We start from the raw sequence: 14,263 nt of genomic DNA, 5'->3' as shown, positions 1-14,263 counted from the left end.
GTAATTACTTACCAAATTATGTTTATTGAGGTAAATTGGGTTTATGTCTTTGTATCTACTCTGGGCAGAGACTTTGCTTTTAATCATTAAAGAATAATACCTATCTTGATGACTTGTAATATGAAATCATATTTTAATAATTGACAAAATTTGGTGTACATGTTCATAATAAGAAATTTGGCTTTGCTGATTATTCCTTCCTTCTTGAAATCTCAATGTCTATTGGCTCTTTGTTTTTGTGGTGGGAATTCCCCTTCTTCTCTACTTGTATCTTTTCTTCTTAGATATTGATTTCTACCCAGTTTCATTCTCTAGGTTTTTCCCATGTGTCTTATCATGCATTTCTTTGAGTTTTTTTCCTGTTTGGGATTTCTGAACTGTAGAAGTCCGTCTTTAATCAAATAAGGGAAGTTTTATGCCGTTATTTCTACAAAAAAAATCTACACTGCATTTATGTTATCTGATGACATAAATATTAGGTCTTTTAGTATTGTCCATAGGTGTCTGAGTTTGTTCATTTTTTTACAAATCATTTTTCCCTGTTGTTCAGACTGGAACATTTTTATTGATCTTGAAATATACTGACGCTTATTTCTGTCTTCTCAAACATTTTGCTGTTGAAACCATCTAGTGAGTTTTAAACTTTCAATTATTGAATTGTCATTTGGTCTTCTTTATATACTTTATTTTTTGCTTCATTTTTTCCAGATGTTGTAAGAGTTCTAGTACCTTGTGGTTCCCCAACTTCTTTTGGGTTCCCTAGCCAGAGAATTGGGGCTTTATTTTCTCAGTTCTGTCACACAATCAGTCAGATTGTGAAATCACATCTGGAGCTGTATTAGTAAGATACAAAGTGAATAGCCTGTTTTTTGTTGTTATTGTTTTTTAATTTGGCCAGTGAATTCTTAAATTCTATATGAAATTATTCACTTCTAGATAATATTTTTCAAATTAACTGTAATTCTCTGAACTTTTCCATTGTCTCCTCTAGTTTATGTATTCTTTCCTTCATTTCCTTGCAAATATTATACTTTTTTTGAAGTTCCTTTATTTCCATATTTGTGCAACTTTTTCTGTTGATTTTTCCTTTTAGTTTTTAGTCAAATTATTTGCCCCTTTGCATAATTATTGGTTGTTTATTGTTTGGTAGACATTGTTTATAGAAGAACTGTAAATCAGTCAGATTATGTCTTTTACCTTTGTTGCCTTTTTTCTCTAAGGGGTTGATATGGAGTGACAGGAGGACTAATGACCTTACTAAAATCAAGACTTAAGCTAGTCAAATTTGATTATCAGTTTTGATAAATTCAGCCTTTCTTGTTTGCCTCCCTTACTGATCTTGACCTTCTAGGATTTTTAATTGAGACCATTGGGTTTTTGTCTCATTGGTTGTGAAATAATCCACCAGAACAAGAGTACCTGCACTCAGAGGTTTCCAACTCAATTCCTTATTTTTTTTTTAAGATTTTTTTTTTTATTTATTTATACAAGCACTGGGTACAGTCAGAAGCGCAGGAGGGTGAGAGAATTCACCAGAGCCAGAGCGGGGAGCAGAGCAGGCAGACTGAAGTACACTGCTGAGGGGAGCAGCGGGTGGCAGGAGAGGTCTGCGCGCCATGTGGGACCCTCCTCCAGTGGCCAGGGAGCAGCCGGGGATCGAACAGGTACTGCAGATGCTGCAGGCAGCTTCGCAACCCAGCGCTCAGCTGCTGCGCCACCGGGGAGGCCCTCAATTCCTTATTGACCTGACTGACCCACCTTCAACATTTGACAAGATATTTCAAGTAGAAAACTGACCTTTTATCCACAATTTATGCATTTCCAGTTTTATCACTAACTATTAATGACTGAAAGTCTTACATTTTACCCTCATGCCTCCCACCTCATTCCAGTATTCTGCTAAATCCAAAGTCTGGATTTTCAGCTTCACATGTAACCAGGCAAAAATGTCTGTATATTATTATTAGGTTTTTTTTTTTTTTAAGATTTATTTATTTATTTATTGGTTTGTTTATTTATTTATGCAAGCACTGGGTACAGTCAGAAGTGCGGGAGGGTGAGAGAATTAACCAGAGCAAGAGCAGGGAACAGAGCAGGCAGACTGACGAAATACACTGCTGAGGGGAGCAGCGGGCACAACAGGAGAGGTCTGTGCACCATGTGGGACCCTTGCTGGCGGCCAGGGATCGAACCGGCACTGCCGAGGCTGCGGGTAGCTTCGCAGCCCAGCGCTCAACTGCTGCGCCACCAGGGGAGGCCCTATTATTATTGGTTTTTAATTCTCTATTCCTCATAGGTCTTTCATTTCTAGCTGATTATGTTTTAGTTTCTTTTTGCCTTGCCTGTCAGTGCTTTGAAACACTACTAGACTGGGAGAACGTTGTGCTTTCAGGTAATTTTGGTACCTCTTTGCATATCATTCAGTTTCAGATTTCAGCAAATGTATAATGGGCTCAATCATATGTATGTTTGAGGCCCTAAAATATGAAATTTTGTCTTCCTACCTACATGTTACTGACTTAAAATTCAGATACAGTGAACAAACAACTGCCAGTTTTGACCTGTCCTTTGAGCAGTTCTCACCTGCTTGGAAATATATTCATTCAGTCTTTGTTGCTTTCAAAACTCTTTGATATCTTTGATGATTTATAATTTATAAGATTTTCCTAGTTATTGTCCTTAAGAATACTAGCCTTGTCCTACTGTTACCCAGAACCAGACATTCCCTATTATGTTTTGATTTAAATGCTTGGATGAATGTTTCTGATGAGTGATCTTTTTTTAAAAAAAAAAGTCATTAATTATTTGAATGCTTTCTGTCCTTATTGGTTTTATGTATTTTGAGAAGTTTTTGATGATTAAGAAAACTGAGATAATTTTTATAAATCATGGATTCTGTGATAAAAATAATAGCTGAAGCCAAACGGATAGAGGAGAAAGTATGCTTTGTGTTTTGGGACTGCCTGTGGACATATGGATGGCACTCTAAGTTTACCGGCCACTACATCTCGTTTTGAGAACCATTGTCATGTAATATTTCTCTTCCTTACCTGTGACTTTTTGTTGTATGGTTTAAAACAAATGTCAAACAACAGTAGTATTTAATGAAAATTGTAAAATGGTTTAGTGAAGTTTTGTTGTGTTTTTATAATGGGTAGAAACCTAATGCACATGATGCACTGAATTTAGAAAGAATTCATTTTCTTTTAATCATCTATACTTATATACTGAGTATTTTTAACACTGTATTTATTTATCTCACATGCAAATACCATCATTCATCTCTGGAGTTCTAAGTGGGAATAATTAAACCTTTAAACATTTAGATTTGAATAGGGACTTATGAACACATGCTTAGAACTGCTTTCTTATCAAAGAAAATAAAATTAGAGGTTAGAGAAATAACTTTAAATTACAATCCTTATGAACTACTAGCTTAACCTTAGTTTTGAATGACTTACTTTTTCTGTCTTTTTAAAATATTCTTAAATGTAAACACATGTGGGAAATGTTCTTTTGGCTTTTATCAAACTGACATTTAAGTGAATTTTTTCAGCCCCACTAAACATTTGTGGTAAAAGATTTCAAAGCATTGAATCTAACAATTTGCCTATGGATTTTTCCTCTCTGTTATTCTATTAACATTTGGTCTTAATAAGTATAACCTGTTCAGAATTACTGATGCCTTTTCATTTATTATTTGTTTAGATGAGAAAGTTAGGAAAGAACTTCATCAAACCCCCCACTTGGCAGTTATGAATGCTTTCTTAAGGAAATTAAAATTTTTTAGTTTAACTGTAAATATTTTACTTGTGTAACCCCTCATATATCTTTCTTAATGAAATGTTCAAAATTGTTGATGTTTGTTTCCATGCTGTGGTCATGTTAGGAAAGCAGTTTGAGATCTTCCTATCCTCTGAGGTATGCTGAGCAATTTTTCTTCCCTGTGCCCAACACTGGGAAAAGGGAGTGACTTCTGTGAAAGTGGAAAACTAGATATTTAGTTGGCTTTGTGGGCATTTTGCTGTTGGGAATTCTTATTTATAAGTTGGGTTTTTTAAATATATGAATGATTGGTGCTAAATATAGGGGATAATCATGAAATCTAGCCTCTGTTTTCTATGGATCATTTCCTTTATTTTGTTCACATCTGATTTTTTTTTTTTAATTGAAGTCCAATCCCTATGGATAACAATATGGAGGTTTCTCATAATGTTAAAAGTAGGTACAGTACAGCAGTTCTGCTCCTTAGTATTGATCTAAAGAATGCAAAAGCTCTATTTTGAAGGGATAGATGCTCTTCTATTTTCAGTGTAGTATTGTTTGCAATGGCTAAATTATGGAAGCATCCTAAGTGCCCAATGATAGATGAGTAGATTAGGAAGATGTGGTATATACATACAAGGGAATACTATTCAGCTGTTAAAAAAGATGAACTCTTGCCATTTTTGACATCGTGGATGTTCCCACAGGGGACTATACTAAGTGAAATAAACAGAAGGAGAAATATAAATAACAGATGGTTTCATTCATATGAACTTTTTTTAATTTGAAGTAGTATTTGATAACCAAAAAGATTACATATTAAAGTTTTCTATTCTTTAGTTTTTTCTCTCCTTTTTTATTCCTTATTCTCTTTTTCTTTTATTTCCTTTGAAGGAATTGGCTTTTGAAAATAGATGGACCTTTATATGAGTCTAGCTATTGATCACTGTATTTACATTGTCGATTCACTTTCCCATCTACTTCATTGTCTAAGATCACTCTGACCTAATACCTGGTTCTGAAAGTAATTAGAAGATAACATTCCCAAAACTATCACAACTACCCATCTATCTGCACCTGTACCTATGTGCTTTGGCAATTTTTTTTCCTATAGTTATTACATTAGCATTATTAGTGGCTTACAGATATTGCTTTCAAAGTTCCACAGGCTTACTGTTGCATTCATTGGCATCTCAGGAATTTATAGATGGGATTCCAAGATAATTGGAGATATAGGAGTGGCTACAACTCCATTTTCCATATCCCAATCTAACCATCTTTCCTTTTTATAGTATCTCCTTTTTTATATTTTGACATTCTATGAAATTTTTCATTTGCATGAAAATATACATATACTTAAAGTTCTTAAAGTTTGGAAAATACTTTCCACGTCTGAGATCTTCCTTGAAAAATCAATTTCTCTCTTTGACCTACCTCCCCGAGCACTTATTGTGTACATAGCATACATTTTATTTTCTGGTAACTTGATATTTTCTAATTTTCTCTACTTTTTCGTATGTGTTTATCCTTTTTGTCCCACCAAAGGTTGAAAATAATACATACCTGTCCTTAGAAATCTACTATAGCAATCTAACAGAGGCATGTAGTAGGCGATACTGATTTGTGATCTAGATTAATAAATGTCATCTAATTTAAGACTTATTTGAATCCATATCCATTGTCCCTTGACTGTGGGTAGTAGGAGTACTTGATTCCTCTTTTTTTTTTTTAAAGATTTATTTATTTATTCATACATACAAAAACCGGGGTACAGGCAAGATGCACGGGAGGGTGAGAGGATTCACCAGACAGTGGGGAACAGAACAGGCAGACTGACAAAATACACTGCTGAGGTGAGCAGCGGGCACGACAGGAGAGGTCTGCTGTGCCATGTGGGACCCTCGCCCGCTGGCCGGCTGGCCAGGATCAAACCAGCACTGCAGAGGCTGCAGACAGCTTCACAGCACAGGCTCAACCACCTGTGCAACCAGAGGAGACCCTACTTGATTCATATTCTATGAAGTTTCATGTGTAGTGAATATGTAAGTTTTCCTGGTGAGATATTCTACAGCTTATATCATATGCCAAAATAATGAAGCATCAAAGCTGTAGATCATCTTTCTCTGGGCCTTTATTTGGCAGATATAGAAATTGTGGAGCCTCCCTGGTGGTGCAAGGGGTTAAGATGCAGCACTATGAAGCTTTCAGCAAGCACTGCAATAGTAGTTTGATCCCTGGCCAGGGAGGTGATCCACATGGTGCAGCGGACCACTCCTGTCTCGCCCGCTGCTCCCCTCAGCAGTGTATTTTGGTAGATCTGCTTGTTCTGCTCCCCACTCTGTCTCTGGTGAATCCTCTCACCTCCCCACACCTCTGGCCTGTACCCCAGTTTTTATATGCATAAATAAATTTTTAAAAAAAGAAATTGTGTCATCAAGCAACTTCCTGGATTCATACAACTCAGTATTTCCTGATACTTTAAATTACAAAGTATTAGTCTTTGTGATATCTAAAACTTTTAAGGCTAATAAAATATATGTAAGGATGCTAGAGATTGAAAATTAATGTAAGAAAATGTGCATTACTTAAAAACAATATATATGAGTTTTTATTTTTACCTTCTCTTTATTTGAGTGGTTAATTTTAAGCAGTATATAAATATTTAATTTGTATAGTTACATGGGAAAAATTTAAATGTGGGAATTTAACATTTATTTTTCATAAGTATTTTAATTATCTTGTTTAACATAATTATATAATTCTAAAAATGCTACTAATTATGATTTACTGTACTTCAAAATAGAGACATTTATATTATCACAACTGACAGATATTAATTTAATTTCTTGCTGTGATTTCCTTATAGGTTTGATGAACTTGTAAAAAAATTCAAAGTTGAATATCATGCTGGTGGCTCTACACAGAATTCAATTAAAGTGGCTCAGGTTGGTTAATTATTTTAAAAGTTATTGAGAAGTTGATTCAAAATGATTCTAGATTTTTGGTTATTGTACATAATTGTTCCAATCTTATTTTGTTGCTGGAGAGTGTTTTTTGTTGGTTTTGAATAGAAATTTTAGCAGTCATTGCCTGTCTAATTAACAAAAATTATTTTGACTGATATTTCTTTGGTTATTGGTAAACTTGAACATCTTTAAATGTCTGCTCTTTATTTATATTTCTTCGTAATTATATTTTGAATCCTTTGAATATCCTTTTGATTTTATAATTTTCGTATATTATTGACTTCATCTTTGCAAATAGCATTCTTAAGTATTCTTTACTCTTATTTGTAATTTAATGCTGTATATAGTGTCTTTAACTTTACTTGAAGTTCTGAGTTTTTTTAAATATCATTAAACTTATGACTTCTGGATTTCATATAGTATAGATAGAAAGGAAATGCCTGTAACAATATACTACAAGTTTTCTTGTGGTATATAAAGAAATGCATGTATATCTATACATATAGATATATCTGTATACATGTAGATACATTTGTATCTAGGTGGCCATGTATCTTATCTGGGCATGTCATTTAATATATACATATATACACACATATATATATACATACATGTGTATGTTCGTATAAGTTTATACAAACTTATATATGTGTATGTTCGTATAAGTTTATATATCTATACCTCTATTTCCCAGTGAGTAACTGGATAAACCTATTCACCTAATGCTATTTATGCCACTATTCTAATTTTGATTAAGGTATAGTGTTCTGCTTAAATCTTCATTTATGAAGAATATGGGAAACCCTTATATACCTCTGCTTCTTACCTTTACAAATTAAAATCTGCTCAAAATCTCACGGCATTCATAGGTCAACTCTGATGAACTCGAGTCATTTGATTATTCATTCATTAATGCTTTCTGTTTGAATTTTAATTAACTTAAGGGACTAGAAAAGTGGAAAGTTGACAAAGTTGAGACCAATTTTTCTTCCTTTGAAGTAACTCTTTGTTGATTTAGACATAGTGTAATTATCCTGCTCTCTTCCAAAGCTATAATTTAATCATAGTATTAAAATATTTTAGATCATAAAAATTATTCTTTATGGTAGTTATTTTTTGTACAGTGATCTGAGGAGAAGATCTTTGTGTTTTTTAATTGATTTATATTGTTTTTATAAAATATCCTGTTGGTCACTTTGTGAGCTCAGGTTAATAGAAAAAGGACAATTTTCTTTTTTTGTCTTTTGATATTATGTTAGTCTGCTCAGGCTGCCATAACAAAATACCATGGAATGGGTGATTTAACAGAAATTAATTTTCTCACAGTCATTTAGGCTGGGGAGTCCAAGATCAAGATGCCATCTTGATTGATTTCTGGCGAGAACTTCTTTGTAGCTTCTTTTCATTATGTCCTCACAGTGCCTTTCTTTTCTGCCCATATGGAGAACAAGATCTCTGGTGTGTCTTCCTTTTCTTTAGAGGACACTAGTTCTGTTGGGTAAGGACCTACCTACCCAGAGGACCTCATTTAGCTTTAATTATTTCCTTACCAGCCCTATCTCTAAATATAGTCACATTGCAGCTTAGGGCTTCAGAACATGAATTTTCAGGGTGGTAGGGAAGGAGAAACACATAGTTTTATCCGTAACATGTCTTTTTTTAAAAAGCTTTAGTTTACTAAATGTATATTTTACCCTATTTTTATTCTTTTCTCCTTCTAGGTCTGGGGGACTGTTAGCTGTCAACTAGTAAATTCTCTCCTTTCTTGAGAATCTTCATAAATTTCTACCTTCCCCAGATTTATTACTTACAAAATAAATATTGAGTGTTCTATCAGTTTTCTATCGATATTGGTTATCATTTATAAAGCAGTCATTGCCTAACATTTTGTTTTGCAATTTTCACAGTGCTTTGTGTGTACTGAAATCATGTAGCCTATAATGCTTTATTTCTTCCTACCATTAGCAAGGAAGTAAATGGAATTTAAAGTTTTGGGTGTCTCATCCAATAATTTAATTTCGATATTAGTGATAAATTTGGGGTTGAAATCCTATCCTGATAGCTAGAGTAGCAATCTTTTATACCATATGCAGAACAATTCGATTCAGTTCATCACTTGGTATATTCATGCATATAAAGCTCTGTGCTATATGATAGATATATTGAGAAACAAGAAATATTCCTCTGTTCATGTAATCCCTGCTTACATTATAAAACCATTTTTCTTCTCTTTAATCACCATCCTAACTTTATTTTTCCTCTTCTTCCCTTTTTCATCAATGATTAAATTCCTGCTGTCAGGTAGTGTGTTAAATGTTATTCATGCAAAAGCTAATAATATACTTAGCCCATATTCTTGAAACTTTCATTATAATGAAAATGTATGTGAGAATGGAGAGTGGTGGGGTATACAGAGAGAACTGTAAACTATTAAATATAATGAATGTATAGGAGCAACTCTTTTCACCCCTAAAACATAAACAAATTTACGAGAAATACAACAGTATTCATACATGTTCTTTCTCCCTTAAATTAAAATGTGAAGGCAAAACCTCTTATCCCAAGTACAGCTCCACTGTGATATTCAATTCCTAGTTGAATCATACTTATTTCCATTTTACCAGTAGAATTTTAATCACATGTCCCAAATTTAAGGACATCTTAAATTTGAATGAGAGTAACTCAAAGAGATACCTGTGAGTTAAAGTTTTTCTCTATTCAACTTGAGCCTCCCACCCCACAACCAAAGACTAGCTTTTCAGTCTTTTTTCTAAGATTTTTTTTTTCCAAGCTGTCAGTGGAATCTCTCAGTGCTATCATAAGAAGACAAAGTAATATTAATACTACATTTTTTTTTAAAGATTTACCCATTCATGCATACAAGAACTGGGGTACAGGCCAGATGCAGGGGAGGGTGAGAGGATTTACCAAAGACAGAGCGGGAAACAGAACAGAGGCAGACTGACCGAAACACACTGCTGAAGGAAGCAGCGGGCAAGACAGGAGAGGTCTGTCGCGCCATGTGGGATTCTCGCTGGCCAGCTGGGAGCGAACCCGCACCGAAGAGACTGTGGACAGCCTCACAGCGCTGCGCTCAACCACCTGAGCCACCAGGGGAGGGCCCACTTTTTTTTAAAGATTTATTTATGTGTACAAGAGCTGGGGTACAGACCAGAGATGCAGCGGGTGAGAGGATTCACCAGAAACAGAGCAGGGAGCAGAACAGGCAGACTAACTGAAATACACTGCTGAGGAGAGCAGTGGGAAAGATAGGAGAGGTTTGCTTCACCATGTGGTTTGCTCCCTGGCAGGCTGGGGATCGAACTCGTGCTGCAGAGGCTGCGGGTTGCTTCATAGTGCAGCGCTTAACCCCTTCGCCACCAGGGAGGCCCTTAATACTACATATTTTGCTTTAAAAGCAGCAATTCTGCTTTTGTCTGTTTTGTATATTGGCTTTTTTGAAAGATTTAATCTGCCCACCTCATGTACATTAGGATGGCTGCTCTTAAATAAGCATAAAATAACAAATGTTGCCAAGGATGTAGAGAAATTAGAATCCTGTACATTATTGGTAGGAATGTCAAATGGTACAGTTACTATCCCCATTCCTAAAAACATTGTAAATACAAATAGCATCTGGTCCAGCAATTCTACTTCAAAGTATGCTAAAAACTAAGTGGTTGTGCCCTTCAAATTCATTTATTGAAGCACTAACCCCACATTGTGTTGGTGTTTGCAGATGGGGCCTTTAATAATTATCGGGTTTAGATAAGGTCCTGAGAGGTCCTTAGGAGAGATTATAAGAAGAGACCAGAGAACCTGATCTCTCTCTGCCACAGGAGGATACAGTAAAAATGTAGCCATCTGTAAACAAGGAAGAGACTCCAGGAGCCTTGATCTTGGATTTCCCAGCTTCCAGAACTGTGATAAATACATTTCTTTCCTTTCAAAAGTCTTTTAGTCTCCATTATTTTATTATGGCAGTCCAAGTTTACCTGTGACATTTATGCTGGCATGGTAAACATTTATGTTCATTTTTTAGTTTTAAAAATGTACACATATGGTATTTTTCTTTTTCTTTCTGGCTTATTTCGCTAAGCATGATCCCTTCCACCTCCATCCGTGTTGCTGCAAATTGCATGAGTTTATCTTTTTTGATTGCTGAGTAATAGTCCATTGTGTATATGTACCACATCTTCTTGATCCAGTCTTATATTTTGGGGCGTTTGGGTTGTTTCCATAGCTTAGCTACTGTAAATAGTGCTTCTATAAACAAAGGGGTGCAGGTGCCCTTTTGAATTAATGTTTCTCATTCATAGCAGGAATTTAGAATAAGGGACCAGGAAAAAGACAATTATAATAAAGTAAAATCAAAGTCAGCACGCAACTATAAATGAGAGACACACTACTGGGGCGGGGACGAGGGAGTAGGATCAAAACAAGGGGGGGTGGGAATTGTATGGGGACTATAACCAAGATGAAAATGCATACATTGTGCAAAAAATGAAAAATGATGTAAAAATATATATAATAAAACAAAACAAACAAAATGTACACATATGCTTAATGTGATTTTTTTTTTAAAGAAATGGGAGGTAGTCACTTATCTACACATGTGCCTAAAAGATGGCAATAACTGTTGCTGAACTTAGGAAAGATGCCCTGCAGGAAGATATTTTTAAAATGTGAAACAAAAAGAATGACCATGTCCAATGTGGCAATATAATGAGAATAAGAATGGAGAAAAAGATGATGGTTAAACAGAAATGTATATGCAATTTCTCCAAAAGAGCTTGATCATATTTGAAGAGACCATAAAGAAGCTAGAAAATAATCATACAACACACACAATTTTTTTGTGATATGACAATCAAGTTAAATAGGACTTTATCTATTTCCTTTTTAAAAAATATTTATTTATGCATACAAGAGCTGGGATACAGGCCAGAGATGTGGGGGGTGAGAGGATTCACCAGAGACAGAGCAGGGAACAGAACAGGCAGACTGAATGATATACACTGCTGAGAGGAACAGCGGGCGAGACAGAAGAGGTCTGTTTCGCGATGTGGGTTGCTCCCTGGCTGGCTGGGGATCAAACTTGTGCTGCAGAGGCTTCGGATTGCTTCATAGTGCGGTGCTTAACCCCTTGCACCACCAGGGAGGCCCACTTTCTCTATTTCTTTACTAAAACTGTAGCTTATTTGGAATCCAGCATTGACAGCAATCATTGAAATTACTAATGAATTTTTGCAGTGTTTTGACATGATGTTCATTTATACCTGAATAGCATATATAATGAATCTATAAATGCAAAGGATATGATTGATAAACAGTTGGAATACCAAAACAGCATTTTTGGTATTCATGGTAGGTGGGTAATTTGTAGAATTAGAAACTAATTCTTATATATATATATATTTATATATATATATATATATATATATGTAGCTGCTACTGTTGGTTAAGTATAATCCTAAATATTCCATGCTCAAGTGCTTTTGTTGAAAGGATATTTAGTTGATGTCAACACATTGGCCTGACACCAAGAATGTGGTCTTGGTAAGGGCAGTGCTGTTTAAGTCAAACTTACATTTAACCACACATAAAAGAAGATGGGGCCTCCCCAGTGGCGCAGCGGTTGAGCGCTGGGTTGTGAAGCTGCCCGCAGCCTCTGCGGCACCGGTTCTATCCCCGGCTGCTCCCCGGCTGCTCCCCGGCCACTGGAGGAGGGTCCCACATGGTGCGCAGACCTCTCCTGCCACCCGCTGCTCCCCTCAGCAGTGTACTTCCATCTTTCTGCCTGCTCTGCTCCCTGCTCTGGCTCTGGTGAATTCTCTCACCCTCCTGCGCTTCTGACTGTACCCAGTGCTTGTATAAATAAATAAATGTTTTAAAAAAAAAAAAAAGAAGAAGATGCCAGTTCAGAGTGTATTATTGGAAAGAAAACACAAGAGTTAAAATACTTCATTATTTAGGGGACAAAAAGTAGCATGTCATTATTGTCTACTAAAAATTTATTTTCACATTCTAGAGGCTAGAAGTCCAAGATGAAGGTATTGGCAGCTTTGAATTCCTTCAAGTCCGCTCTCTTCTTGCTACCTTTTCATATAATTGTTCCTCTGTGCAGTTCAGGGTATCTTTCTATCTGTTCTTTACTGTTTATATAAAGATACCAATCAGATTGAGTTAGGCCTCACCATGTGGCTCTCCTTTTAGCTTAAATACCTCTTTAAATACCCTAGTGTCAAATACAGATAAATTCTGAAATTCTGTGGGTTAGGACATCAACATAGGAATTTGGGGTGAATACAGTTCAGCCATGACAAGTATTTATTTCTACATGTTTTATTTTTGCTGGTGTATCATTTGATCCTCTCCTTTTCTGTGTATATTGTAGTTATTGTCTTAGTGATTGCTTTGGGGATTATAATCAACAACCTAGTTTGATTGGTACAAACATTTTCAATAGCCTACAAATCCTCTGCTCCTTTCGATCTCCTCCTTCCCTTTTTATATTGTTATTGTCACTGATTATATCTTTATACATTGTGTGCCTATCAATATAAATTGCAATTGTTGTTTTGTCCATTTGCCTTTTAAACCATATAGGAATTAAAGGTAAATTGCACACCAAAAGGTGGTGATACTGGCTTTGATATTTACCTATGTCATTAACTTTACCAGTGTTTGTTCTTTGTTTCTTCTTATGTCTTCAAGTTACTATCCAGTGACCTTTTATCTCAGGCTGAAGGGCTTTTTTTTTTTTTTTTAGGGCTACTCCTTTTTACCATTTCTTGTATGGCGGGTATTCTATTTACAGTTTTCTACTAATACATTTTTTCAGTTTTTGTTCATCTTGGAATGTCTTAATTTCTCCACTATTCTTAAGAGACAATGTTGCTGCATATAGAACCCTTGGTTGACAGTTCCTTTTGCACTTTAAATATGTCATTCCACTGCCTCCTGGAATCTGTCATTTTTGAAGAAAAATCCGCTTCTAATCCTGTTGTGAAACCCTTAGTCCTGACTAGGCACTTTTTTCTGTTTCTAATATTCTTCCTTTGTCTTTTGATAACTCTAGTTAGCTTGATGTGGATTTCTTTGAATTTATTATTTTTGGGATCCTTTGCTCCTCTTGGATGTGTAGATTTATGCCTTTCATCCAAATTGGGACATATGAAGACCATATGTCTTCAAATATTTTTTTTCTGTTCCGTCTTCTCTCTCTCATTTTTTCTATAATGCATATGTTGGTCTCCTCGATGGTTAGTATTTTGATCATTTTGTGAAAGGAGTTTGGAGCTGCCTACTCCACCAATTTGCTTCCTAATTGTTTATTATATGATCTTGTGTGTATGTAGTTTTATTTTAATTTACTTGCCAGTCATTTGCATGTCATATAACTTTGGTTTTATATTTTTACTCCTCCATATGTACATTTGCTAAAATTGTCTGGTATATCAGGCCTTCAGTTTTGACTTCTTTTTACATGCTGGAGATTTTAAGTAGTGTTTCGTATATCTTCACCATTA

The 14,263-nt window shown here is 35.3% G+C and overlaps 1 protein-coding gene across 2 annotated transcripts in view; it reads left to right on the top strand.

The window, feature by feature from the left end:
* ADK (adenosine kinase) overlaps positions 1–14,263 on the top strand; it is a gene marked incomplete at both ends in the record, with an annotated part of 417,072 nt that overhangs the window by 120,702 nt on the left and 282,107 nt on the right. For both annotated transcript variants that reach the window (XM_084245203.1, XM_084245202.1), the window contains one exon: positions 6,632–6,710. In XM_084245203.1, coding sequence (XP_084101329.1) covers positions 6,632–6,710 — 79 coding nt within the window. The remainder of the gene's footprint in view (positions 1–6,631; positions 6,711–14,263) is intronic.

Source organism: Talpa europaea (genome assembly GCF_964194135.1).
Source record: "Talpa europaea genome assembly, chromosome: 10".
NCBI lineage: Eukaryota > Metazoa > Chordata > Mammalia > Eulipotyphla > Talpidae > Talpa > Talpa europaea.
The sequence above is the reverse complement of the archived record's forward strand: the minus strand, read 5'-3'. Positions and strand labels throughout refer to the sequence as shown.